The following is a 27,804-nucleotide window of genomic DNA, read 5'->3' as shown; positions in this document are numbered from 1 at the left end:
TCCTGCTTGTTTGCAGAAGGCTTTAGTATGTTGTAGGCTTGCACAAGTCCTGGCTCTCAGGATCTTACCTGGCTTTTCTGTGGGTGCTGGGGATTGAATGCAGATCTCTGTGTTTGAGTGGCAAGCACTTTACCAATGAGCTATCTCCTCTTCCCTATGTTTGTTTGTTTTCTTTGCAGCACAGGCTAAAACCCAAGGCTTCTTTCATGCTTGGCAGGCGTCGGCCATCGAGCAGTGTCTCATTCCTCCTCCCCTTTCTTTTTCTTGTGTGATGTGTCCCAGTTCCATGTTTGTTGTTGCGATTAAACACCCTGACGGAACACTCAGGAAAGAGGGTGTAGTGGTGCTCCCTGTAATCCCAGCACTCGAGAGGCAGAAGTGGGTAGAAGGGCTAGCCTGGTGTATAGAGTAAGTTCCAGGCCAAAAAACATGCGTAGTGAGACCCTGTCAGGCAAACTCACAAGTGAGTGCTCTCTTGCCTGTAGGCTCAGTTTGCTCTCTCCACACTGACACAGCTTAGGGCCCCCCATCCAGGGAACAGTCCCTGCCTAGGGAATGGTGCCACCCACGTGAATTAATTGAAGACAGTCCCTGGACATGCCGGTAAGCTCACAGGTCAGTCCAATACAGGCAGCAGCTCTTCCCGTATACTTTGAATCCCGTCTCACCAGCAGCTGGGATTAAATAACTGCCTGTGTTCTCTTTATTCATTTATGTTTCTATTACATTTTCCTTGCTAATTTGGTAAGCCTGTGTGTGTGTTTATGTGTGTGTGTGAGTGTGTCTGTGTGAGAGAGTATGTGTGAGTGTGTGTGAGTGTGTGTATATGGATGTACCATGGCAGAAGTGGAGTCAGAGGACTTTTTTTTTTAAAGATTTATTTATTTTATATGTGTGAGTACACTGTTGCTGTCTTCAGACACACTCATTACATCAGATCTTATTACAGATGGTTGTGAGCCACCATGTGGTTGCTGGGAATTGAACTCAGGACCTCTGGAAGAGCAGGACCTCTTAACTTCTGAGGCATCTTCCAGCCCAGAGGACAGGTTTGGTAATCAATTTTCTTCTTTTACCATGTGGGTTCCAGGGATCAAACTCATGTCACTAGACTTGGCAGCAAGCTCCCTGACCTGCTGAGCTATCTTGGCATAGAGAGCTGCTGAAATCCCAGCATGTTGAACACTGAGACAGGGGGATCTCCTGTTTAGAGCTAACATGAGCTATACAACAAGATTCCCATTTCAGAAAATCGAAAGGAAGCAGGAACTGGTGAGCACTGTGCCTGGTGAGGGTGTGGGCAGAGTTTTGCTGAGTGCTCTAATTTACAGAGCCTTGTCATTTCATTTCTTTCTTTGTACTCTTTCCCTCTCTGTATCACTTATGGGACAAGAGTTCCAGAACAGCCAAGGCTACACAGAGAGACCCTGTTTCGAAAAACAGAACCAAACCCCAGCCAAGCGTTTATTTATTAGTTCACGGTGTGTGTGTGTGTGGGGGGGGTCATGCTGTCGAATCTCTGTGGAGACCAGGGAGTCCGCTCACGGGAGTCCGTTCTTTCTTTCAATATTGACTCTTACATGTATGAGCCTTTGTGCACCAGGTGTGAGCCTGCTGCCCTCAGAGGTCAGATGAGGGCATCAGATCCCCTGTAAATTATTGTGAGCCATCATCATGTGAGTACGTGCACCAGAACCTGGGTCCTCTGCAAAGCAGTAGGTGCTCTCGCCCACTGACACATTTCTCCACTTCACCTCACTCTTTTTTTTTTTTTTTTTTTCTGAGACAAAGGGTCATTGTAGCCCCAGGCGGCCTGGAACTTGATAAGTAGACCCAAGCTGGCCTCAATTCTCAGAGACGCACCAGCCTCTGCATCTTGGCACTGAGCTCAAAGGCGTGCACCACCATGCTGACATCATTAGGAATTTTTAAAAAGATAGTTCCGTAAGCACTGAAAAAACTTTGTGTTTTGTGTGTAGGTATGTGCATGTTTGCGTGTTACAGTGCATGTGTGGAGGTCAGAGAACAGCCATTAGGAGTTGGCTCTCTCCCTATGCTGTGTGGGATCCAGGGATGGAACTCTAGTTGCTGGGCCTGCTGACAAATGCCTTTATCCACTGAACCATCTCATCAGCCCACCATGAGGGCCTGGGCTACCCAGTCAGTGCTGGCCCGTGCTGCATGACAGTTCCAGAGCTGCATGCTAATCAGATATGGTAGAGCCTTTCTGCAATTGCAGTACTCATCAAAGCCATCCTGGGGGTGGGGCTTTGAGGCCAGGCGGAGGCACACACATACGGAGAGCCTGTCTTAGAAAAACAAAGAGGAAAGCTAGGTGCCTCGAAATGAACGTGTATGACAGAAACGTCCTGGAGCATTTGTGGGGCTAGGAGCCTGGGTTCTCTCACTGGATATGTGTAGGACGCATATCCTGGACAGGTAGCCTTACTCCTCATGTACGTCTTAGGATGGAATCCACAGAGAAGTGTGAAGCCATCATCACCCACTTTAATGGAAAGTATATAAAGACGCCCCCTGGAGTAGCAGGTGAGGCCTCTGGGACCCGGGCTGGGAGCCACTGGAGGAGTGAGCGCTGAACCCATACCCAGCGACTGTGTGTGTTTTCTCTCGCCAGCACCTTCTGACCCCTTGCTTTGCAAATTTGCTGATGGTGGGCCAAAGAAACGACAGAACCAAGGAAAGTTTATGCAAAATGGACGGGCCTGGCCAAGGAACGGAGATATGGTAATAAGATCCCCAAGGAAGCACAAACCCTAAAAGCATTGGAGTTGGAAATGGCACAGCCTGGCTTCTACGCCTGTAGGTGGGAAGCCTGAGAGCAAGATGTACGACTGAGCCCTGACAAGTGTCTACTCGCTCTTCAGTGCAGTCCCCAAAGCCTGTAGTGGGGCATATGGGTACTCCGGGCTGGCAATATGGACGCTGCATTCTTTCTTACAGGGTGGAATGGCCTTGACCTATGACCCCACCACAGCTCTTCAGAATGGGTTCTACACAGCTCCTTACAGTCTCGCCCACAGCAGAATGCTCGCTCAGTCTGCACTAGCCCCGTATCTTCCATCTCCCGTGTCTTCCTATCAGGTGAGGTGTGAGGCTTTTCCTGCTGTGTGTGTGTGTGTGAAGTGAATGAATATAAAGTTTCTCTATATAGCATCCACGAATAAATAGTAGGGAGGAGCATAACGTGATATATGTATGTATGTAAGTAGCATGTGTTCCTGTATGTGTATATACATTTATGCCCATGCATACAGTGTGTGTGTATATAAACACTCTTAGACACACCCTCTTGAGCTGGGCATGGTGGCACACACCTTTCTTTAGTCCTCGGGAGGCAGAGGCAGTTGGATCTCTGAGTTCGAGGCCAGCCTGGACTACATAGCTCCAAGATAACCAAGGCTACATAAGAGAGACCCTGATTTTTTGTTTTTTTTTGTTTTAAAAAAGTCATCCTGGGTTGGGGATTTAGCTCAGTGGTAGAGCGCTTGCCTAGGAAGCGCAAGGCCTTGGGTTCGGTCCCCAGCTCCGAAAAAAAAAAAAAAAAAAAGTCATCCTGCTTCTCTTTTTACCCTCATTGTATATCACTTTCATGTGGGTAAATACAGGTATAATAGGGCCTTGGGAATCACTTTTATAAATAGGTAACCATGTTTAATATATTTTGTTATCCTCACAACATCATTTTTTTTTTTTTTTTAAGATTTATTTATTTATTTATTATATATAAGTACACTGTAGCTGTCTTCAGATATACCAGAAGAGGGCATTGGATCTCTTTACAGATGGTTGTGAGCCACCATGTGGTTGCTGAGAATTGAACTCAGGACCTCTGGAAGAGTAGTCGGGTGCTCTTAACCACTGAGCCATCTCTCCAGCCCACAACATTATCTTTTTAACAGTCCTTTTACTTTATATGTATTAGTGTTTCCTCTGGGAGAGCAGAACATGGTCTTACTGCTGAGCTACCTCCCAGCGCCCAGTCAATCCCACCCCACCCCACCCCCGTTGTGTGTGTGTGTAGAGCTCAGAAGGCAGTAAGCTGCTAGTGTTTGTTACCAGCTTGTTCTTTTTAACTTTTAAAGTTTTTGAGACAGGGTCTCACTATGTAGCTCTGGCAAGTCTGGAACTCTCTATGTAGTCCAGACTGGTCTTTTTTTTTTTTCAGAGCTGAGGACCGAACCCAGGGCCTTGCGCTTGCTAGGCAAGTGCTCTACCACTGAGCTAAATCCCCAACCCCCAGGCTGGTCTTAAATCAGAGATTGACCTGCCTCTTCCCTGCAAACGCTAGGACTAAAGGTGTGCCACCACCATGCCCAGCAAAAACAGCTTGTCCTTTTGTTTGTTTTTCCAGGTAGGGTCTCTCTGTGCAGCCCTGGCTGTCCTGGAACTCTCTCTGTAGACCAGGCTGCCTTCAAACTCACAGATCTGCCTGCCTCTGCTTCCGGAGTGCTGGGATTAAAGGCGTGCAGCACCAAGTCTGAGTAAACAGCTTGAAGGGTCAGCGTGGGGGGGGGGGAAGCGCTCTGCTAAACATTCTCAGTCACTGAGCCTAGGCAGTTAACATTTTTATTTGTTTTTGCTTATATCAGAGAGTGACTCAGACATCTCCTGTACAAGTACCTAACCCATCTTGGATGCAACAGCAGTCGTACCTCATGCAGCCTTCAGTGAGTGTTCAGAAGTGGGCAGAAGCGAAAGAGATAACTTGATGTAAAGAAAAGCAAAGGGCTTTGATGGCAGGATATGTGGGTGTGAGTTTTGGCTCAGTGCAGTATGCAAACCAACAGTAACCTTAGTTTTGTGGGTCTGGTATTCTTAGACATAGATCCCTGCAGACAGAAGGTGAGGGCGCTGTTCCTACTGTAGACCTGGGTACTGCTCAGGTTAATCCTCAGGACTTGGAAAGGTCAGCAGATGGTACTCTAGTTCCTGTGTAGTTTGCTTCCTGATTCCAGTGCAGTTAATAAACTATTCTTAAAAAGCAAATAAAGTCTGGGTGTAGAGACAACAAACCTTTAATCCTTGCACTCGGGTGGTAGCAGCAGGTGATCTGTGAGTTCAAGGCCAGCCTGGTCTACAGAATTCCAGGTCAGCTAGGGCCACACAGAGTAACCCTGTCAAAACAAACAAAACAAAACAAAACGTTGGTGGCCCTGCTTGGCACAGGTGCTGCCTAAGGTGTCTTTACAGGAGGCTGCTTCCTAACCAGTCCCTTCATTGCCTCCTCTAGGGCTCAGTTCTGACACCAGGGATGGACCACCCCCTCTCTCTCCAGCCTGCCTCCATGATGGGACCTCTTACTCAGCAACTGGGGCACCTGTCACTCAACAGCCTGGGCACGGTAAAGGGTTTTCTGGGATTATTAACCCCTTCGGAATAAGAAGCACCTGTGAAAATGCTCCTTGGCATCAGTAGTTATGCGGAACGCAAGTGTTTCAGGGTCCAAGAAGGCACACTCAGCACTGGGGTAAATGCCTCTAATCCTTGTACTCGGGAGGCTGAGGCAGGAGGACTGTCAAAAGCTCAAGGCCATTGGTAAACCGAAAAGAACCTGTAAGCTGGGAATGTAGCCGCTCTGCCTTCCTGCCTACCTCACACCTGCCTCCCAGTCACAGAACTAAGTGTGGTGTAAACACTCGTGAATTTGCTTAGGTGCCGGTGCGCGTTTCCTAGAACAACTCATCATAACACTAAAAGGAAAGGGATGAAGCCCAGGATTTGTTTAGGCCTGACTGGTGTAGGAGAGCTCGTGGTAGGGAAGTGAGAGTGTGGAGGAAGAGACAGGGAAGGAGGGGGTTAACATGTCTCTAGCTGGTGTCCTTGGTACCCCAGGAACATTTTTAAGCAGTACCCACAATAAAGGTCTCTGTTTTCCAAAGCTCCCAAGGGCTTTAAACTAGCTGAGAACCATTGTTTTCTTTCCAGTTCATGCCAGCAGCTGCTGCTATGCAAGGAACTTACATCTCCCAGTACCCAGCTGTGCCTTCTTCCAGTGTTTCTGTTGAGGTAGGAGCTTTGCCGTTGAGGCCAGGACACGTCAAGGGCAGATCTTCGCGCTATGTACTTTCTTCTCTCTCGGTACTGCCGACATCCTCACTGCTGGGTGTGAGGAGTGCAGGAGGAAGGTGTTTAGCCTGCCTGCTCAGTTCAGTTCAGACACGGATGGTGACTGCAGTCGCCTCAATACTCTGAATATGAGCAATTGCTTAAGTATTTTCCAAGGTAGCTGGACCACTTTGTCCTCTTCCCAGCAGCCTGGATGCTGGGTGCACACCTGCGTTTGGGGAGTGGCTGAACTGGGGAAGGCTTTAGTGGGCAGTGTGAGTGTAGGAATGCTTCAGTAACTTTCTTTGGCTATGACACAGGAGAGCAATGGTCAGCAGAGTCAACTGGCAGTGGAGCCCCCCTCAGACCATGGGGTCTATCCTTTCCAGTTCAGCAAGTAGTGTGAGGTGAGAACTTTATGCTGGGCTGGGAGAGGGCTGCTTGCAGCTTGGTTTTGCCTATGGCCACGGGTTAGTTAATAGTCACCTCTTCTCCATACCTTCTCCAGCTTATGCTTCCTTTAGGGTCTTTCCCCCATCTTTGTTAAACAGAGATGAACTCTTGGAGATGCTCCTGACTCTAGAAGAGCAAGTTACAAGCCTGGCTGAAAAGTACCGAGCACTAACACCTGGCTGTCATTCCCTCACAGGTCCGGACTTAAGAAGCTTATGCACTCCTCCTTGGGCTGTTTTCCCATTGCTGATGGAACCTGAGAAACCATGTTGTTTTTCGAATGTGCTACATTCAAGATCAAAAAGACTTTTTTCTTTTGCAAAAGAAGTTTCTTGCTTTGTATTTAATTGCAGCGAAACCTTTCTCCTACCCCAAAGACACCAGTTGAGCTGCTTCTCATCTTCAAGAGGTTTGGGTATGTTGGGATTGATTTCTTTAAAAAAGAAGACAAAATAGCAGTGCTGGAAGGAAAGTCAATGAAGCAGCCCTGCCTGCCAAGTTTAGTTATGGACTATTTGCAATGTGTCTTAAATATGCTCTCAGCACCTCCCCGACACAGCTTAAGGCAGGGTCTCAGTGCAGTCCAGGCTGGCTTTGAACTCAGAGAGATCCTTCCCACTCTGAGTGCACTGCCATGTCTAGTTTTGTTTTTTTTTTCTTTTTAAACTTCTTGTCCACATTGTTCTTTTTCTCATTTCTATTTAGCTGAGCCTGCCTACTTTGCCTTTTTACAATTTTCAACTTGATGAATTTGATTTAAATTTCATGTGGAATTGGGGGAAAGGGAGAGCAGCACACAGTAGAGAGAAGTGTGGGCAGTGGAGGTGGCTTCCCTCTGCCCTCCTGTCCTAGGAGAGACTAGACTTTTGACCTCAGGAGACATGACAACCATGCAGCCTTTGGAAGCCACCTTCAACCAAATCTGGTGGCAAGTGCCACTGAGAAGTATCATCCAGCTTCAGCATTCTGGGACACCCATTCTGCCTCCTGGAGGGTCTTCATCCTGCCCCAGGTCTCATAGCCCCTATGCCCTCCACTTTACCTGGAGATTGTCTTGTCCCAAGAGGCTGCTGTCTTGTTCATCATCCTTCATTGCCAAGCCTGGGGATTATCTCACGTGCTTGGTAACTAGTTACAGGCCAAGGATGGTCCTGCACACCCGACAATACAGAGCTCAACCCTACTCGTCCACCCCTTACTCCCTGGCAGTTATCTGGTGTAGACTAAAACCCAACCCAGCCCAGCCCAGCCCAGCCCAGCCCAGCCCCGGACTTGGAGCTTGTTATTGTTCATGTCATTGACCAGCAGTGCCATCTGTGACTTTGAATTCGGCCCATTCTGCCTCCTGGAGGACCTTTTCTGCCTGGGTTCTCAGAGCCTCTCTTTCCTGCTGCACGTGGCTATACTCAATGGTACTCTGCTGAATCACTTGGTTCAGCAGGAGCCATCTTAGCGGGCTCACCCTTGGTTGTATGTACATGCCAAGTACACACCGTTTGAAGGGATGACAGCAAGAACTGTAGTGTGTACTGTGCATGCCTGAGAATTGACTGAGCTCTCTATGCAGAGTGCCCAGCCCAGCCCTGGTGTGTTTGGACCCCTTCCCTCCCCAAGGAACCATAACACCAGAAATCATTTTCCTTCTTGTAGAAGGACAGCAGGGTGCTAGGATATAAAAAGGCAATTCTTACAGCAACCTGGCCACTCAAAGGTCAGGAGGGACCTTCAAACATGGCTGACTTTAACTGTTCCCTTCTGCATGAGCTTCCCCACATAATGTGACTTGTCACATATCCCTTCACGTCACAGGTACACATCCAGTAGACACAGTAATGGAGATGAGGAAGTGTGTCCAGAGGCCAGGGTGAAAGAGGAAGGGCTGAGTGTGGTGGTTGTGGTTGTGGTGAGAAACTGGCTCGGCAGTTGTGTATGCCTCAGAACTGGAAGTCCTGGCCTGACTGTGCTTCTGTGCAGTCTGGACAGTGGAGAGCATCAAGTACAATAAGAGTTTCCTCATTGCCTCCAACCTCAGCAAGTTCATGCCTAGTTACAGTGGCTTCCAGCCCTCAGTGAGAGTCTGGCAAACCCAGAGCTCTGCCCTGTGGACTGGGGAGGCCCAGCTGACAGTCTTGCTGCCACTTCACTGCCTATTAAGACTTGTTTCTTTTTCAGTAGTTCTAAAACAATTTGAATGGCTGACAGGTTTAAAATTTGAAATTACCATTTGAGGTTTTCCTCTTGCATATACTGGTTAGATTAATCTAGTGTTTCTGGTTAGACAGGTGTGAGCATGGGAAATGAGGGTAACCTGTAATTTTGTTTTTATAGTGCTTGCTAATGGCACCGTGTAATTTCTGCTTGGTGATTTCCATCCACTCTTATTTTCTTCATTATCTCATTACTCGGGAAGGCAGTGACTGGAGACAGGAAGTAGGATGCAGGCCATGAGGGATGAGTTATAAGCCACCTCTCCATCATCCTGCCCAAGGCTCACAACACTATGCTGTGTCTCCTGAATCCCATTTGCATGGAGGCTCGGCACTCCACATCTCGCCTGCACTCATTTTAGTACATTGTGGTTTTGCTTCCAATTAGACAGAGCATTAGACCTCACACCTGGCATGTGATTCTTCATGAGACCCCAGGCCTGCCCCATCTGTCACTGGCATGCATGTGGAACAATGAAAGGGAAAGTGTTCAGTAATAAGGGGTGGCAGTACAGCACATGTGTTATGAGCAGAGGACCAGCTTGTTGCCCTTGTACCTTGCCCTCCTGGTACCCCATTTTGTTGCCAAGAACAGTACAGTTGAGTAGGTGGTAGGTCAGAGAGTATGGTGTGTATAGAGGTAAATCTGTGCTTGTCACAGCAGTTTTTCCCTATCCCATACAAGCCAACCACTGTACTTTGGGGTAGCCTGCCTCTTCCAAGTGCCTCTGGGCTCTGTGAGAGCCTCCCCCCAAGCAGGTAGACCAATTTGTCTCCTCTGCTCATTGCTGGACCTCCCCAGAGGTGGTCTCCATGTGGCGGTGATGCAAAAGATTAATGTCCTTGTGACCACTGCTCTGACTGTTCAAAATAAGCATTTCCAGGGTTGGGGATTTAGCTCAGTGGTAGAGCGCTTGCCTGGGTTCGGTCCCCAGCTCCGAAAAAAAGAGAAAAAAGAAAAAAAAAAGTAAGCATTTCCTGTCCAAGCAAATCCCCAAACTTCCTCACCCTCATTACTCAACTACCTCAGTCTTACAGCTCAAGGCACACGAGCACCCACTTGCCTCACATCATCCTTTCCTGCCCTTGTGTTTGTGGGCTTGGAGCAAATGCAAAGTCCTCAGTTTCAAAACTCAAGCTGCTCTTCCTGGATCTGCGTCTTCTCTAGTGACGCTGGCCCCCAATCACCTACTGGGGGCTTTAGAGAGTGACTCTCCAGATTGGTCCCTGTAGGACAAGCAAGGAGCTATGCTGTGCAGTCTGATGCCAGTTTTGGAGCCTCATTTAAGAGCCCAGAGTGTAGGAGAACTGAGTGGTGGTGGTTTGCAGTCTGAGAGGGCTGGAATGGACGGCTCTGCTCCTGTCCCTCTGGGCAGTCGGATGATGACTTCTGGATGTACTCGTTACCCCGGAGAGAAGCTAATTTATACTTAAAACGCCTTTTGTACACTTCCCCTTTACCCAGAAACCTGTAGTTATGCTCTCCTGTGTCTACACCAACACTACCTCTTGCTTACTCTCCTTGGCTGACTTCTGGTCCCCATTTCTTCCTGTGACTTAGAAGAGCTTTACTTTTGCTAACGTGAACCTCTTTTTTAAATAAAACACAAAAGCCTCCTATCTTAGCCTCTTGTCCATGTTGACTTGCCCATTCCTACCCCACAGCACACAGCTGACTCGGAGCAGGCACTGAGTGTTCTACCACACCAGAGGACCCAGAAAACAGGTCAAGTGGGGAGCCTGACCTACCCAGTCATTATCTTAGGGATGGTAACGACCTCTGCTTCAGGAGACAGACACGGAACCTCCTTGAGTCTTTATCAAATGTGGCTTTATTCAATGACAAGCACTTTCTACAGCCGCACCTGTGGAACATCACATGGCAAAAACCCGGGTTTTTTTTTTTTTTCTCTAGACTTTTTTCCTTTTTTTAAACCTTATTAAAAATGAGATTGGTCCTAAAAATATAGAAAGAAATAAATTTAAATTCACAAAAAACTGTACATTATCAAAAAGTCACTAAAACACCACATTTGGTTATATAAAAAGTCCCTTTTGTTGTAAAAGGAACATGGAAACTTGGTGTTGATGGTTTCTTGCTGTTACTGGGGAGGGGACACAAAGGGCAGGGGAGGGCTGTCTTTTTATTTTTAACCTGCTTTCCCTACCAAATACTCTTTGTCAACAAGAGAAAAGTCCACCTAGCTCGAGGGGCAGTGAAGATGAGGAAAGAAAAGTATGAGAAATGGCCCCTTTGATCACATCCTGCCCCACAATCCCTTCAGCCCCCATTTCTTCAAATCAAGGCTAGGACCTCCACCTTCAGAGTGCCTGGTCCCTAGGGCAGAGGTGGGGCTGGGAGAGGAGCACACAGCAGAGAGCCCAGGCTCCACTGTCCCTCACCTCAACAACGAATGACTCCAGTACACTTTATGCCAGGGGAAACAGTTCCAAACATCTAACACAAAGTTTGTTACAGCGCAGTTATTTAGATAAAATATAAATATTTATGCATAATATAAAGTCAATTCAAATATTCTTCAATCCACCTCTTATTTAAAAGCAAAAAAAAAAATTCTCAAATAAAATTAAGTTTTGAGGTTTATCGACAGAAAAGGCGACTTTAGAAGTAGGCAACAGGGAGCGCGGTGAGGGTGGGTTGAGAAGAGTGGGGGCTGCCCAGGATCCTGCACTGCCCTGCTCTTCAGTACTGCTGGAGTACAAGGAATGCTTCGCCTCACCTGGCATCCTCCACCCACCCATGGAACATTGCTTGGATGCCTCAGCTCTCTGCTTAGGCCAGCCAGCAGCCACCTCCCCAGTGCAAGTACCCGTAATTTCTGATGGGAGGGGCTTGGCTGAGCAGGAAAGCAGGGGCCAGTGGCCCATGGCTACAGCTTGGAGTTAGCAGCTGTCCTCTCATGCTGGGGGCTAATCTGGGCTTAGTCACACACAGGGCAGTGGTAGACCCAGATCCTCCTCTCTGCCCATCCTGTGCTCCAGGGTCTCTGCTGCTGGGGAAGGAAGGGGTCCTGGGATATGAAGACAGTGTGAGGAAGGAAAACACAGCTAAACCCAGACACTCATGGTTTAGGGAAGATCCAGTTCTACCACTCTCCCAACAAAAACACAAACCTCAAAGCTAGTAAGAGGAGAGGGAGTTCCTGCTGAAAAGATTGCACAGTTTGAAGAGGCTGGAAAAGAAATGACCATGAGGAGAGACAGCTTTGCCCCAGAGAAAATAGTTCCTGTGTTTTCCCAAAGACAAAAAGTGATGGTAAGAAACAATGGGAAGGTGGGAATAAACACATGTGGGGGAACAATGGGTCTATCACACTACAGGGTCACACTCACACTCACACTCACACACACCACCTCTCCCCTCCTCTCTGAGGCCAGTTGACTGCTGCCTGGCCTCCATCTCGGAGGAGCACTCGAACTCAGCAGTCGTTGTCCCTGAGGAGCTCCCAAGAGGGAGGTCTGGGAAGCAGGGGAAGGAGGCTGGAAGGCCTAGGGGTGTCTGCCTGCCTGCCTGCTCCCCAGTCAGAGTTTCAGAGAAGGCTAGAGACTCCCAGAAACTCAGCGTGTGAGGGGGAGCCGACACCTTAGAGGGTTACCTATTGAACCCTCAGAAGATGAGGACACACAGACGGGGAGCTCTGAACTTTGTTTTCCACACAAGGGCAAAAAGCCTGGGGAAAGGGAGGGAAAGAAGAACCCGTACACGACAGTCTTACATTACTGGGTGGGACAAAACCCTACAAATAGGGAGGAGTTAGAGGAGGGGGGGGGAGGTGAAAGCGGGGAGGACTCAACACAGACAGAAGCAGCATGTTCAGGGCCCGGTGTCCGGCTCGACACACCTGGGAGTTAAGTCCACTTTACTGGCCGTCACTGCGGGTCCGCACACAGTACAGAGTGTTTCTCGGTTTCACACATTCACTAGAACTATTGCTATTGTTAAATAACCCCAGGAAGCTGAGGCGTCATGGGAAGGGAAGGGAGGAGGCTAGGACAAGGAGGGAGGGCTTCTTTGCCTCTCTCCATTGTAACTCAGGGAGAAAAATCAGGAAAATTCTTTCTTTTTTGGCTTTCTGTCCAGAAGGACCTCATCTCTGCATCTCTTATTTGAGGAGCAAGAGGAGGAAGGGAGAAAAGGGATTAGGAAGGAGAGGATGTGGTGCTGCCGAGGGCAGTCAAGAATCAGCATTGTCTAACTTGAGTCCACCCAGGGCAGCCATCAGCAGGTGAGAACGGCAGGTTTCTGTTTGGAAGGTTGGAGAAGATGCCACAAGGTGACTCCCACCTTCCTTGCCTCATAGATTGGCCTGTTTTCCCTGATAAAATTCCTCCCAGCGGCTCTCAAAGAAGCGGCGCATGATGTGCCCAGCCTTGCCCACTTCAGAGTCATCCTCATTGAAGGTCTGGCAGTTGTCAAAAACCAGCAGGGCATCAGCTGCAAACTCCTCTGAGCTAGTGTACCTGGGCAGGGGAGACGGGCGGGCGGGGCTGTGAGCTGTTAACTCTGAGCTAGTGTACCTGGGCAGGGGAGACGGGCGGGGCTGTGAGCTGAGAGAAACAAAGGGTGAACCGAGAGAGATCATCTTACCCTCCCCGGAGCAGCCGTTCTCGCATGGTGGAAAAGTCCATAGGGTTCTTGATGACGCGCCGGTACCCACTCACCAAGCGGGGGTTCACAGGTTCTAGGAAAGGCCAGGCTGCATCATGGGACTCCATCTCCATTAGGATGATCCTATGCACACAGAAAGCACACACACACTCACTCTTACAGCCTCTCTGGCACAAGGACACCAGCTAGTCCTAGAATCCACTAACTCACTCGCAAAATGTGAGATCACTGTGGTGGCTTCTCATCGAAAGTCGCCGTCTTTTGGAGGGAGACAGCCTGTCTTCTGGGTACTGAGACACTGCTGGGCTTTCTCTATTCCTTGACAACATCCTTCGCCGCCGCCGCCGCCGGCTGTCACCTTCTGTGAAGGTCAGTGGAAAACTACTTTTCCGCTTCTGGCCTCGTTTTAGAAAGCCAGGCCTCTGAGTATATTCGTCCTCCACCTGCTGAGGAGAGGCCCGGGTGAGCAGCCGTGTGCGGCTGCACTGCTCACACCCCTGGCACATCCCAATGTTCACAGACAAGCCGGCATGTGCACTCGTTCAAATAATCAGTGGGAGGGTCAGTAGAATGAATGGTGATCACCACTATTATACAGTGATTTCCTATTTACAGAGGAAATGACTGGGGCTTCAAGACTGTAAGTGACTTATTCAAACAAGATCCAACTCAAACATGCTGTCCCAGGCTCACCCCTGGGTAGCAGCACCTGAGGGAAGGGGACATTTGTGGGACTGTGGGACTGTTGCTTAAAGACAGATGACGACATCGTGGAGTCCTGTTTGAGAATAGAGAGCAGAGAGCAGACACCTTACCTGGGCCAGACAGACAGCACAGAACCAGTCTCCTTCTGGAACAGCCTCCATCTTGGGCCGATGACAGTAAATGTGGCAGCCTCGGTCACACCCATCACAAAGCAGGAGAAACTCGTCATTGTCACCCTTCCGACAGACCAGACAGGTCACTTTGTTGACAGACTTCTCCCAGGCGATGGACCTTTCCAGCTGGCCCATGCACAGGCACACTTGGGCTGCACTGCGGCACCTCTCAAGCGTCTGCCGCCAGACTCGGACCCGAGGCGTGATCTCGTAGGATCTGTAGGGAAAGGGGTGATCCTGGCGTGAGCAACAGGGCTTTGTCTTCCCTCTCCCAGGTCAGCACAGACAGCAGGAGTCACTCACATCTCAGTCGCGGCACTGTCAGGCGCACCACTGGGCGTGCTCAGGAGGGCCTTCTCCACTACCACCTCGTGAGCTGCCCACAAAGGCTCCCGCAAGTACCGCCGCTCCACGTTTTGCTCCAGAACAGCCAATCGCATCACAGCTAGGTCCAGAGGGTTGGTGCTCTGCCGCTGAGGCACTGCTCCTTCCCTGCCCCGCCCCCTCCAAGGGATGTCCTCCTGAGAGTCAGGCAGATGCTCACAGTAGGTCAAGTCTTCTCTGGTGGAGTCTGGGCTGGGGCATGTCCAGCCCTTCCAAAGGGAAAGAGAAACAGAACACACTTTAAAGGGAAGCATTTCCTGTCGTGTAGATCTCTCAGGAAGAGGAAACCAAGGGCTTGTCCTGCCACCGTCCCCCGCCAGGTGTGGTGGCTCCTGTCTGCAATCCCAACACCTGGAAGGCTAAGACACAAAGAAAGCCTTGAGTCCCAGGCCACGCTGAGCTAGAGTAAAACCCTGTATCAAAACCAGAACCTAGGGCTGGAGAGATGGCTCAGCGGTTAAGAGCACCGACTGCTCTTCCCGAGGTGCTGAGTTCAATTCCCAGCAACCACATGGTGGCTCACAACCATCTGTAATGGGGTTGGGTGTGTCTGAAGACAGCTACAGTGTACCTGTATACATTAAATAAATAAATAAATCTTAAAAAAAAAAAAAAAAAAAAAAAAAACAGAACCTAGGGCTGGAAAGAAGGCGCAGTAATTAAGAGTACAGACTATTCCTCAAAGGGACCTAGGTTCAATTCCCAGAACGCACATCATGGGGTTCATAACTGTCTCGAAGGCCAATGCGAGAGGATCTGACACTTCTGGCCTGGGAGGACACGGCACACATGTACTACATAAACTAAGTGCAGGCAAAGCATCCACACACATAAAAATAAACAAAAACAAAGATTAAACAAAATCAAATCTTCCCCTAAACAACTCGCTCCCCAATGCCGACCCCAGGTACCCGAATCTGCAGATCAGAGAGGACGACTCGCCGTTCTAGCTCCTCCACCCACTGAAGCACAGCCAGGTCTGTCTCGTAAGTCTTCTCTTTGGGGGACCAGCTCATAATTCCTTCTTCCAAGGCAGGCAGCTGACTGGGCTCAAAGATGGGGTCTAGGAAGAGAGTGGTCCATAAAGGCCTGTGCACAGCAGCTCCTCTAGACCAGGTTGGGGTCGAGGTCTTACTTACCAGTTAAGGGCTGCAAACAAACCTCCTGCAAAAAGTCCTTGTGCTTACTAAGATGTTTGTGAAGCGCCTTCTCCCGGATGCCTCGGGGATGCAGCGCTTTGAGCAGGACATCCAGTGTCTCAGGATCTCGGATCCACCACCAGCCTGAGCACATATCTATGTACAGAGGATAAGCACATGGGCCAAGGCATGGGAAGCAGGCACCAGGCACACGGCCCACAGTGGAGACTGTAATTACCTCCATGCTTACCCCGTCCTAGCCAAGCTTGCTCACCAGGGGGGATAGGCTGGGCTGTCAGCTGGGTTAAGTAATGTTGCTCCACCTGCTTGAAGAATTTGCTTGGAGGTCTCCCTCTCCGTTTTGGTTGTCCCAGCCCTGTGGGACTCTGTGGTATTTCTTCAGAGTCCCCAGATAGCCTCTTAGGGCCCCCTCCAGGTAAGTGGGTGAGAGAGAGCTGCACTGGAGAACAAGGATTGGCAGCACCTGGTGTATTCATCTACAAATCAGAAGACAGGAAGGAGTTTACATCTTTCCTACTTCAGGCTACAGCCTCAAAGCCAGATATGGGAGCCTGGGGCAAGACAAAGAGCAGTTTGATTTGGCTACTTACTGGTTTAGAGGAGGCAGGCAGCTGGAGGGAGGGAGTAGGCTGGTCCTCGGACACTGCAGGGGGTGGTGTAGGAGCAGCATCACAGGGTATCTGGGCTGAGAAGTTAAACCAGGGACCTTGAGGACCAGGGCAGGGTTGTGTCTCATCAGGCTCTGGCTCCTCCAAGGACTGGGATGGAGCAGAGTCTAATTTTCCGGGGCTGCTATCAGGCGTGAGGACTGAGCTGCTCAACAGGGAGTTGTGGCTCTGAGTCTGGCTCAGCCAAGACAGGAAGGCAGACTGGCTGAGGTCGTGCTGGCTCTGACCCAGAGAGAAAGGGGAACCTTCCGGTTCTAGGAACCCGTTACTTGACTGAAGATGAGGCTGGATAGGAGGCTGAGGCTGAGGCTGAGGCTGGGGCTGAGGCTGAGGTCCTGGGTGAGCTTGAGTCTGGGCTTGTTCTGAATCATGTTCTCTAATGGTGGACTTAAGGTGCTGAGGCTGCAGAGGCCCTGGCTTAGGTTTCCGAGGTCGCCCTCGGGACCGGGCAGGAGAAGTAGAGGTGGTAGAGCCCGTTGGCTCCCTCTTTACAGAGACTTGGGCAGAGCTGGGCGCTGAAGTGACTGCTTCCATCAAGGACTCGGTTTCTTGCTTTATTCCATCTTCAGTAACTGGAAAGAGAAACACAGAGCATAAGACTGATAGACACAGACAGACTGTTGTAGAGTGGAGAAGAATGAGGTCTATGAACAGAACATCCTTGCTTTCTTTTTTTTTCTTTTTTTTTCTTTTTTTTTTTTGGAGCTGGGGACCAAACCCAGGGCCTTGCGCTTGCTAGAAAAAAAGAAAAGGGAAAAAAAAATTTGCTTTTCAGATCTGCTGATTATCACCCTTACATGCCCATGAACAGAGTATCTGAGGAAGAAACCATTTGTTGGTTTTGAGATAGTCTGTCACCGTGGCTGGCCATGATATCAAAGGATCACGTGGCCTCTGCCTCTCCCAGGAAGAATCTTTTGCTATAAAGATGTCTAACCACAGCAAATCCTTAAACGTCTTCACTGAGGAATGACGCTGGCTGAGCACTCTTTCCTAAGACAGTCTGGCTTTGAGCTCCAGAGCCTCTTGCTGCAGCCTCCCAAGCTCTGGGGTCAGTGTTCATCAAAATGCTCAGATCAGTCCTCTTTTCTATGTCTGGGATCAACCCCAGAATATTGTGTTAACACCTGCCAAGAAGCTACACCTAAGGTCTATTAAGCACTAAAGAGTATAAACCCATTATAATTTTTTGTAGTCTTTGAAAGAAATTAATTATGTGTATGTGTGTGCAGGTGCCTGTGCAGGCCACAAGGACTGAATCCTTGAAGTTACAGGTGGCTGTGAGACGTGTGGTGCTGGGAACCCAACTCAGGTCCTCTGGAAAAGCAGTGCATGATCTGAACCTCTGCTTCTCCAGCCCCAGTCCTCAGCTGCCTTATGGAGTACATCTAGTATAGCATGTGGCTGCTGTGTGACAGCAGAGGTAGCCTGACTCCAGTCAAAGCCCAGAAGGACTAGGAGGAAGGAAGCAAGTGCTCACTTTTGTTTGGACTTCGCCCCAAGCTCCCACAGTTGCACCTACCTGCACTCCCCTCTGATCCTTCCACAAAGATACCAGCAAGACACGGTAAGACCCAGTAATGGCGTCTATAGCGGTCTTGACCCAAGGACACTGCCCGAAGCATCTGGGACGAGTGAAGCAGTTTTTTTCTAAAGAAGAGCTGACGCTGGGTAGGAATTGAAAAAGAATAAAAACCATTTCCATCGTGGCCTGATGAATTTTAGTATCTGGGAGAGAACTGAAGCTTATCAACTTCCCTACATAACTGATATCATCTGAAGAAAGTGATCAGTTCTTACCCAACCCACATTCCCAATTCTTGTGAGACTAAAAACTGTACCTTACTGAGTTTCTCTATCTGGCGCTCTAGCTCTGGAATGCTAGATGTTGCAACATCAACCTGCACAGAGACGAGCAGATAATGAGAAAAGGAGAGCTACCAGATCCAAAAATGAAAAAGTGAACTTTCCAACCCCCTTTCCTTCCACTTTGGTCTGCACCTCTCCATCTCTTCGACCCCTGCGGCCATGAACAGCTGCTGTATTTTCCTCCTCTTCCTCCTCTTCTATGCCACTGGTCTCCTCCATGATCCGAGAGCTGCGCCTCCGTCCCAGGCTGTCATCTACCCCGTCCATCATAACTTCAGGCCGCCCAGTTCGCTTGGCCAGAGCAGTTTTCAGTCTTAAGAAATAGAGATTAGGAGAAGACTCTGGTGAAGAATAATATAATGCCAAAAAAGAAACACTTGAAATTTGCATTTTCCAGAGCCCTGGCTAATGCCTCACCCTCCCTCTGGGTTCTACTCTGTCCTGTCCCTACCTCCGGAGTCGGCCTTCAACAATCCATTTGTTTTTCCTGTAGCTAGACATGTTCTCCAGAGTCTTGTCAATCTCACTGCAGGGGAACATGGGGTGATTTTTGAAGGAGAAGTGGCAGAGCAAAGAAGAAAAAAAAAAAAAGATAGATAGATAAAGGAGCTGTGGGAATTTTCAGTCTAGTTCAAACAGAATGAATGACAAAGGAAGGCTTACAATAAGTCTATGCCAAGTCATTCCAGCATCCTCAGAGAAGATCAAGCAACAGACACATACTCCCCAGGGACTTCTGCCTAGCCCCCCCCACACACACACACACAAGGCCCAGGACTGACCATTCCCACCCAAGCTCTCACTTGATGACAATGGTGGAGCCGTTGAGCTCATGCACAAGGAAGGCTAGAACAGAAGCCTTCTGTTGAGGCGGCTGGGCCTGAAAAGGCTGAGTTCGCAGACTGTCACAGAAGGATGGCTCCACTCTGTATGCCATGAGGAAGCAGCGCAGTATCTCAGACACATTGTCTCTGGTCAATGGGATCTCTGACACCTTCTCCCCCAGGATCTTTAGGGACTGTTTGGAAGGAAGCATAGTGGAAATGAGAAGGGAAATAGGAACAACTCAAGTTGGGGAAACTGGGAAAATCCCAGGGTTAAGAGAAAGGAATGAGGTTAGCAAGACGGCTCTGGCAATCATGAAACGTGCCATTGAGTCTGATGTGAATACCTTTAATTCCCAGACACACTTGATGGAAGAACTGATTCCCCTCAAGTTGTCCTGTGACCATACACATACATGCATGCAAACACACACAATAGATAAATATAATTTTAAACAGTTTAGGATTTCAGAGAGAGAGCTATTCCTCTTCATAGGATACAGTCTGGTTCTTAACACCCACATGGCAGTTTACAAACTGTCTATAGTGCAGTTACAGGGGACCCAACCTTGTCTTCTGACCTGCAGTGTCACCAGGCACACACACCATACACATGTATATGCAGGCAAACACTCAACTGTGTAAAATAAAACTAAACCTTAATAATACATTTTTAACCCACCCTTCCTTTTTGTGGGGAGTGGGGAGCTCAGGGTCTCACTATGTAGCCTGGGCTCTCCTGGAACTTGCTCTGCAGAACAGGCTAAAAAAGGCCCACCTGCCTCTGCCTCCCAGTCACTGAGACCAAAGGTGTGTACTACCACAGCTAGCTATAAGAAATTTATTTGTGGGAAAAAAAGAGAAAAAGAATGAAAGTTGCAGGACATGGGCTGAGGAGATGGCTCAGCAGTTGGGGTGGTGGTCGCTGGCTTGCTTTCCCAGAGGACCTGGGCTAAATTGCCAGCATCCATATGGCAGCTCACAACTGCCTGTAACTCTGAATCTCAGGGGATCCAACAACTTTTTGTGGTCTGTGTAGTACCAGGCACATACGTACACAGACAGGTAAAACATGTCTACACATAGAAGAAATAAAAAATTAAGGAAAAAAGTTACTAGAAAAAGGTGAGGGGTTGGGGATTTAGCTCAGTGGTAGAGGCCCTGGGTTCGGTCCCCAGCTCCGGAAAAAAAAAAAAAAAAAAGAAAAAGAAAAAGGTGAAAAGGGAGATTGAGAGATGGCTCAGTGGTTAAGAGCACCCACTGCTCTTCCAGAGGTCCTGAGTTCAAATTCTAGCAACCACATGGTGGCTCACAACCATTTGTAATGAAATCTGATGTCTTCTTCTGTGTCTGGAGACAGCTACAGTACAGTGTACTCCCATACATAAAATAAATAAATCTTAAAAAAAAAAAATAATAAAAGGAAAAAGAAAAAGGCGAAAGACAACAAAAAGAAACTGCAAAGTAAGAAAAAGAAAATGAACAAAGGAAGCCTTGCAGAGAAAAAGGCATAGAAAAGCTAGAAACAGGAAGCAGCTACATTTCCCTTACTTCTGTGGGTTCTTTAAGGGAAGCTTTTAAGTGTTCTCAAAGAGAGAGCTAAACTATATGTAGCACAGGCCTGGGAACGCTCACCTGACAGTAGGAGGGCAAACCAGGATCGTGAAGTGCAGCCTTCAGGAGCCGGACCAGCAGGTCCTGCACTTTGTCCAAGCTGTCACCTTGACATAAGAGCCCCTCCTGCAGGACTCCGAGACTAGGAACATCTTTGGTAAGGTCAAAGCCTAGCACTTTGCCAAAACTGTGCAGGAACTCCACGATGGTCAAGCAATCTGAGAAAGCCCTGCTGGACAGTGTCAAACCAGGGATGCGTGTGAAGTCAGGCAGGGGCTGGAGAGAGAAAAGCACACGGAAATCCTGTTTGACTTACCAGGAGGCACTATCTAGATATTGTCCTTCTGGTAATAGAAACGTCCTTACAACTGGCCCTTCCATGACCCTTAAATACCTGGTGGTCAGCCAGACACATATCCTCCGTGGGCTTCTTCATCTCCTCCAAGATGACCTGCTGCCTCTGCTGCTCCTCCAGCCGCCTCTGTGTAGCTCTACAGGATGGCCTGGCTCTGGGCTCTTCCTTTCCCTTCGCTTTTACCTTTTCTTTCTTTTCCCTCTTCACCTTTTCCTTCAGCTTCTCCTGCTTTGTCTTCATCTTCTCTTTCTCAGCCTACCCACCCAGGGAGAAAGGACAAACAAGTACGTGCATAAGGACACCTGTCTAGCTGCGCCCGACCCTAGTTCCTCACAAACTCGAGTCTAAAATGTAACTGTAACACTGACTGACATGGTGTGTTTAGACAATCTCTGTGGTGCTTTACAATCAGACTTGAGAGATGGGAATTTAGCTTTGTGGTAGAGTGCTTATCTAGCATGCACAATGCACCTTGGAAAAAGAATCACACTTGGGACACGTATTGGTGTAGATACCTTGAACTTCCTCTTAGTGTCCTTCGGCTTTGAGCTCTTGGTGTCTTGCTTCCTCTTGTTTCTGGCCTGTAAACCATAAGGGAAGTCATTTCTCCTCAAACTCTGAAAGCACCTTTGCTTGGGCTAGGATTTGAAAATAGGAGAGGGTGCTGGGGAGGAGAGGTGGGATGGGACTATAAGGAGTTAGCAATGGCTCCAGTCTCTCGCCCTAGAGATGCCCACATTGTCTTGATCAAGCCCACTTTAAATCGAGCCTAAGGAAGCCCACTGAATGAGTGACAGGACACTGAGGGTGGAAATGTGGGGACGGTTGTGCGGCAGGCTGATAGCCCTCACCTGCCCTTGGACAGGAGGCTGACTCTCTCCCCGCTGAACCTTCTGCCTCATCTTCTTTTTGCTTTTAGTCATCTTTGCTTTATCTTCCTCACTCAGTGTTTCTGTGAAGGCAGGAAGGAAATTGAAAGAAGTGAGAGAGAAAACCGTGCGTGGCACCCACAGCAGTGCATGCCTATTACAAAGTTGGCTTCTCCTGCAGCACTAGGAACCAAGGTTTTTGGTTTTTGTTTTGAGTAGACATAATAAAACATTTAGGAGATACAGCGGTGTGAGAGGCCTCTGCTGAGGCAGTTGCACAAAGTGCTCCAACAGTACTGCCAGCCCAGGAGCCACAGACTCACGCCATCTCAACTGCCTTGGAAGTGGCCCAGCTGATGGAAAGGTGGCTACAACTGCAGAATGTCTTTATAACCTGTCGTTCCCCCTGGCTATGCAGATGTGTATGCAGTACACAGACTGATGCACACGGCCTGACTTTACTGTAAAGAGAGCTGAGAACAGAACCAGGATTCTAAACTGTCAGGGAAAGAGGGTACTACTGTTTTATAATACTGACATCTTTAGTGTACACTAGGATGATAATGGACTCTATCAGAGAATCAGCTCACTACTGTCAGAGCCAGTGCTTATGCTCAGCTTCCACAGCTCAATCCACTGAGAGATCTGAATCAAAGTATACATCTGCAAATAATTCTAACACTTTGACCTGACAGTACCTGTTCCTTCATTTCTGATACATAAACATCACCATACATTTTTTAAAAGAATTATTTATTTATTTTAAGTATATGAGTGCACTGTAGCTGTCTTCAGACACACCAGAAGAGGGCATCAGATCTCATTACAGATGGTTGTGAGCCACCATGTGGTTGTCACCACACATTTTTACAAGGACCTTTTAAAATATTAGGGGCAAATAAATCACTTAATGTTTTTGTTAAGTTGGGCAGTGGTGGAAAAAACCTCTAATCCCAGTGCTTGGGAGGCAGGAGCAGATATCTGAGTTCAAGGCCACCCTGGTCTACAGAGTGAGTTCTTGAGCTCACAGGGCTTCACAGAGAAACCCTGTCTTGAAAACAAAGCAGAACAAAACAAAAGCTTTTACTGAGATGAAGATGGTGTTGGAGGGATGCTCAGCTGTGACGAGCTCTTCCTGCTCTTGCACAGAACATGGAGTCCACTCCCAGTTCACATGGCGGCTCACAACCAACCTTAAGTCGAGTTCTAGGGAATCTCATGCCCTGCTATGGCCGTCACAGGTACCTAGGTAATGCCTAGGGCAAAACACTTCTACACATAGTGAGGCTGGGATTTTAGTGTTTACAGAGGACTTGCTACACGAATGTTCAAAGTCCTAGATTGGTCCTCAACATGGGAGAGAAAAAAAGATACAGCCAGAAAGAGCTAGGACTGTGAATGGAATTTTAAAAACTATTTCGTATTCTGCACACTGCACAGTGGATGCATTTTTAAGCAATGCTTATTTAAAAAAATTAAGATATTTTCCTATTTATCTATCCCACTAAAGTAGTGTCCCAAAAACCTTTTGGATTCAGGTGTGAATTGAAGACGCTACAATATAAATCACGGAAATTATATGAAAAAATTCAGTCTAAGCAAAGAGCTGATAGACAAGAAAAACCATAGCAGCCTTCTCCTTTAGCCATTACTGTATGTGGGAATAACCCACAGCTTAGTTTTCTCGTAAACACAACTCAGAAGGAAGAAATTGCCTGGGGGTAAAAAAGTAGCAAAGAGCTGGGGTTCTATTCACACCTTCCAAGGAGCGAGAATGGATTTAGGTTCATTTGTCCAAATGTCAGTCCTTCCTGGGAAAACCGGTATCAGCAATTCAGCAACAGCTCCTGAAGGAGCAGAGTGTCTGAGCTACAGTCACACTGTACCTTGGGTTTCCAGTTTCTTTGGAAGTCGGTTGTCCGTTTCAGTCAGCAGTCCAGGCACTTGGACCTTAGGAGGCCGGCCCCGGCCCCGCCTTACTCTGGGGACCTCCTTGTCCTTGTCCTTGCTCTTCTCACTGTTTCGAGGCCGGCCTCTTCTGCCAGTGATGGCTTGAATCCTGGAAGGAATCTCCTCTGCTGACAACTGGACCCATTGCAAGCCCTAAAGGAACAGGGACACTGAGCTATGAGGAGACAGCGATCTGTGCAGGCCACTAAGCCCTCTAAAGTATCCCATACTCCTTGGGCTACCTAACTCCATAAAAGGAAGTTATAATTTGTTCCCAACTATCTAATCCTTTGGCCAGCACCTCTGGTGTATCTCTTTCTTCAAAGAAATCTCCAACAGGTATTCGGGGGCTGAAGCTGAAGTGCTCTCGGCGGACACTGTGCACCACATTTCGGCTCAGGTACTAAGAGGAAAAGTGAATGGCATTAGTGAAGTCATAGCTATTACACGGCCTTGTCAGCAGCAGCACATGCCCCAAAGGAGAGAATGCTGCCTGCTCTCCTGGGACCCAAGAAAAAGGCCTTTTAAAAAATAAGCTACCGGGGTTGGGATTTGGCTCAGTGGTAGAGCGCTTGCCTAGGAAAAGGTTCTGGGGTTGGGTCCCAGCCCCGAAAAAAAAAAAAAAAAAAAAAAAAAAAGAAGGAAAAAAAAAATAAAAATAAGCTACCACTGCTCTTACCTTGATAACTTCTGGAAATTGCTTCATTCTCTTCCCACAGGGGCCATAATACCAAGTCTCCCCCTGCCACCGATGACTGCCCCTCTTAATGCGCACTTCTCTTCGCCACCTGCCAGAGAAGCACATGGGCCCTGCCACCAGGTCACACCACTACCCATTCCCATGCCACCCAGGAGCCAAGCCCACTGAGTAGATTCCCCCTCCAGCTGTCTCACTAGCCCTGCATGCAGTCAGTCCTACTACATAGTCCTGGATACAGAAACAGGCTCACAGTGTCTGAGCCGAAAACAGTATTTCAGGAGGAAACTGCACTAAATGGCAGATATGTACTAAGACCCCCCCACCCTTTTTGTAAAGCTACTGAAACGAGAGTTGGGATTCCTAACTGCCCTGGCTCAGTGCAGAACAAAGTGTAAGAGGAAGCCTGGAGCTGATGCCATGAAATGACTAAGTAGGCTAGGTTCTAGTCAGTAACTATGCTCTGAGCAGTATATTATAAAACTCAGCCCTATCCTTATCTCAAATATTGCAGTCGTACTAAGACTTGGTGGCAGCAAGTAGCCTAGAAAATCTAGGCCTCTAACAACCTTTAGGTTGGTCACTAAAGTACAGTTACTGCTCTGGACCTTAACTCTCCAGAGAACATAAAACAGAAATCCATGCCACAGAACCACCTAAGCTCACTGGTAGGAAGCCTTCTCCCTTTACTGCTGCCTTCTTCTCTACGAAACAGTTCTATCTAGCTCTTCTGGATACTTGGGCCTTAGTCTGGAAAAGGATAAAGACCAAGTAGCCAAAAGATGGACAAAGACTTGTGAGGGAGACAGACACTAAGAAGAGAAAACTGGTCTGGAGTGACAGCCCAGCAGTTAGGAGCATTTGATGCTCTTCCAGGAGGCCTGAGCTCAGATTCCAACATCCACAACAGCCTGTGACTCCAACACACTCCTCGCTGTCCTGTAGTCTGTTCCTGTCCCGGCCAGTCCTCTCCCACCGAGATGAAGAGAGAGGAGCTCCTTTCTTTCTATCACTCATTGAGCTTGTGGAGGTCAAAGTGTGTAGCCATCTAGAGCATTTACCCATGTTGGAGGGGAAGACGAACTTCTTCTGGGGTAGCAATATGTCTCTTCAGTACATCACCTAGAAAATAGGACCAGAGGCATCAAGATAAGAAGTCAAGCAAAGCTACTGGACAGAGCACTTGGGAGGCAGAGGCAGGCACAGCTCTTTGAATTGGAGGCCAGCTTGGTCTACATAGCAAGTTCCAGGCCAGTCAAGGCTACATACTGAGACCCTGTCTCAAAAAACAAAAATATTAAAAAAAAAAGTTAGTGACAGGTTAGTAGAAAAGGTCAGGCGCCATATGTGACATAAGCTTCTGCAGAGACCAGGCAGGTAGGACAGAGTGTGGACACTCACCAATCGCAGATCCTGCAACCGCTTCTCCAGCCATCTCTTCCTGACCAGCACAAGCTCCAGGGGCACTGCTGCCATCTTTACTAACTGTGGAGACTGTCTGCAAGGCAGCAGCTGCAGAAGGCTCAGGGGAACCTGGAGGAGAAGTCACAGGAGCCGCCATAGAAGCTTCCAAAGAGATGGCTGGGAGAGCAGGTGAGGAAGCTGGAGAGACTGCTGGGAAGACTTCAGGAGGGATATGCGAAGATGCTACTGGAGTTGCGGCTGGAGAGATTTCTGCAGATGCTGCCAAGGAGGCTACTGGGGAGGCTGTTGGTGAGGCTGCTGGATGTAGCTGAATACTAGGTGGCTGGTCGGGGGCTGGCTCAGTCAAGGAACGTTGGAAGTTTGAAGACTGGGTCTCCATTTCTTCCTGTTCAGAGTCACTGCAACTGTTCAGTCCGAAGCTGTTATCTACAATGCAAAGGACAGTGTAAGTAAAAGAACGTCTCAGGTAAACGAATTTATCCAATCAAACCTGCACCATGGTAAACATGGTTATTTTAAGGTCTTTTAGGGAGAAAAGCAGCACCCACACAAGTGGGTGACTCACAACCTTCTGGACTGCCAGTCCCAATGGGTGTGGAGACAGCCTCCTTCTTGTGGTCTCCAAGGGCACCAGATGCACACGAAACATAGATATACACATATGAACACTCATACACACAAAATTACGTTTTAAAAAAGCAGTGCTGATTCTTTCCTTATTCCAATGGCTTTCCTGAAGCCAGAAAGGCCTCTGACCTTTTTCCTTGACAACATCCAAGTCTCTCAAGTTCTGCACAGGGCAAAGTACCATGGCCGAGGCTTTTTTATTCCCACCAGACACCATCTCAGTTTGTCAGCAGGGCACCCCGCCATACTTCCCATTTAAGGGTTTAATTATGGAACCCATTCTCTCACTGTTTTTGCAGGTGAGAACTTTATTTGTCCTACCTCTCTTTACTTACCTTGCAAGACAGACTCCCCTAAGACAGGTGGGGAGGTAGGACTGACAAAAATGGAGGCTGATGTTTGGCTGTCCTCTGCCAGGAGACTGAAGGCATTAGCATTACTGAGAGCAGGGCAATCGAGGGCAGAGATCACAGGGTTGTCCTCCAGAGGGAGCTTGTCTTCTGTACCCATCAGCTCTGTGTCATCTATACTATAAAGTCCTTCACTCACTGGCTCTGTTTATGGGGGTAAAAAATAAATAAATAAAAAAGCCAAACATTAAAGAAGAAAGTCATATTTTTTCTAAGACTACCAAATATTTCTACTTTTTTAGTGTATGAATTGGGGAAGCAAGCAAGAAAGGGTTTCTAGCTCAGACTAACTTGAAACTCACTATGAAGTTCAGGATCCTGTCAAAGTCACAACCCTGCTTTGTCAGCTATCCTACCACTCAATACATTAATATAAATTAGGGGAAACATACAGCCTTCTTAAAGCAAAGTCAGGAGACTGTGAAAATGAAGGTAAAGATACTGACTGGATATCTACCCCATAGATCCTTATAGAAATCTAACATTTATCATAAAATAGGCTTGTTTTTATATTTAATTGGGAAATGTTTTCTATTTAGTTAGAACCCAAATAACACCACTGTGTGATAGTCATAGCCTACTCAGTGAATGATTGCAGCCCAGGGCTCACGGCCAACTAGAAGACAGAATAAGCCTGGGAAGTGGACCAATGCGCCTGAGTAAAGTGGGCCCAGGGAGTAGCATAGACTATGGCGTACTAAAGGTTTGCCAACAAATA

At 48.2% G+C, this 27,804-nt stretch overlaps 2 protein-coding genes across 3 annotated transcripts in view; one reads left to right on the top strand and one right to left on the bottom strand.

Moving 5' to 3' along the window:
• Rbms2 (RNA binding motif single stranded interacting protein 2) overlaps nt 1-11,839 on the top strand; it is a 40,483-nt gene extending 28,644 nt beyond the window's left edge. Inside the window, exons 5-12 of one of the 2 annotated variants that reach the window (XR_004388573.1) lie at nt 2,468-2,547; nt 2,636-2,745; nt 2,962-3,102; nt 5,252-5,362; nt 5,947-6,027; nt 6,387-6,469; nt 6,714-6,934; nt 10,392-11,839. Coding sequence is in view for 1 of the 2 variants with exons in the window: in XM_032908870.1 (XP_032764761.1) it covers nt 2,468-2,547; nt 2,636-2,745; nt 2,962-3,102; nt 5,252-5,362; nt 5,947-6,027; nt 6,387-6,467 (604 nt within the window). In the remaining variant the exon portion in view is untranslated. Of the gene's footprint in view, nt 1-2,467; nt 2,548-2,635; nt 2,746-2,961; nt 3,103-5,251; nt 5,363-5,946; nt 6,028-6,386; nt 6,470-6,713; nt 7,027-10,391 lie in introns of those variants that run through there. The other variant, XM_032908870.1, reaches the window with a different exon arrangement.
• Nucleotides 10,541-27,804, bottom strand: part of Baz2a (bromodomain adjacent to zinc finger domain 2A) — a 31,693-nt gene continuing 14,429 nt past the window's right edge. The window contains exons 5-28 of the mRNA XM_032908878.1: nt 27,012-27,230; nt 26,026-26,475; nt 25,686-25,746; nt 24,607-24,715; nt 24,229-24,330; nt 23,864-24,080; nt 21,960-22,060; nt 21,624-21,689; nt 21,148-21,363; nt 20,775-21,029; nt 19,119-19,333; nt 18,767-18,841; nt 18,448-18,628; nt 18,288-18,347; nt 17,969-18,113; nt 16,369-17,018; nt 16,032-16,254; nt 15,758-15,913; nt 15,530-15,681; nt 14,538-14,827; nt 14,172-14,451; nt 13,567-13,802; nt 13,336-13,479; nt 10,541-13,208 (exon numbers count right to left, since the gene is read on the bottom strand). Coding sequence (XP_032764769.1) covers nt 13,043-13,208; nt 13,336-13,479; nt 13,567-13,802; nt 14,172-14,451; nt 14,538-14,827; nt 15,530-15,681; nt 15,758-15,913; nt 16,032-16,254; nt 16,369-17,018; nt 17,969-18,113; nt 18,288-18,347; nt 18,448-18,628; nt 18,767-18,841; nt 19,119-19,333; nt 20,775-21,029; nt 21,148-21,363; nt 21,624-21,689; nt 21,960-22,060; nt 23,864-24,080; nt 24,229-24,330; nt 24,607-24,715; nt 25,686-25,746; nt 26,026-26,475; nt 27,012-27,230 — 4,769 coding nt within the window. The 3' untranslated portion in view covers nt 10,541-13,042. The remainder of the gene's footprint in view (nt 13,209-13,335; nt 13,480-13,566; nt 13,803-14,171; nt 14,452-14,537; nt 14,828-15,529; nt 15,682-15,757; nt 15,914-16,031; nt 16,255-16,368; nt 17,019-17,968; nt 18,114-18,287; nt 18,348-18,447; nt 18,629-18,766; nt 18,842-19,118; nt 19,334-20,774; nt 21,030-21,147; nt 21,364-21,623; nt 21,690-21,959; nt 22,061-23,863; nt 24,081-24,228; nt 24,331-24,606; nt 24,716-25,685; nt 25,747-26,025; nt 26,476-27,011; nt 27,231-27,804) is intronic.

The sequence above is a fragment of the Rattus rattus genome, chromosome 1, assembly GCF_011064425.1.
Source record: "Rattus rattus isolate New Zealand chromosome 1, Rrattus_CSIRO_v1, whole genome shotgun sequence".
Lineage (NCBI taxonomy): Eukaryota > Metazoa > Chordata > Mammalia > Rodentia > Muridae > Rattus > Rattus rattus.
This window is presented reverse-complemented; position numbering and strand designations above follow the sequence as displayed.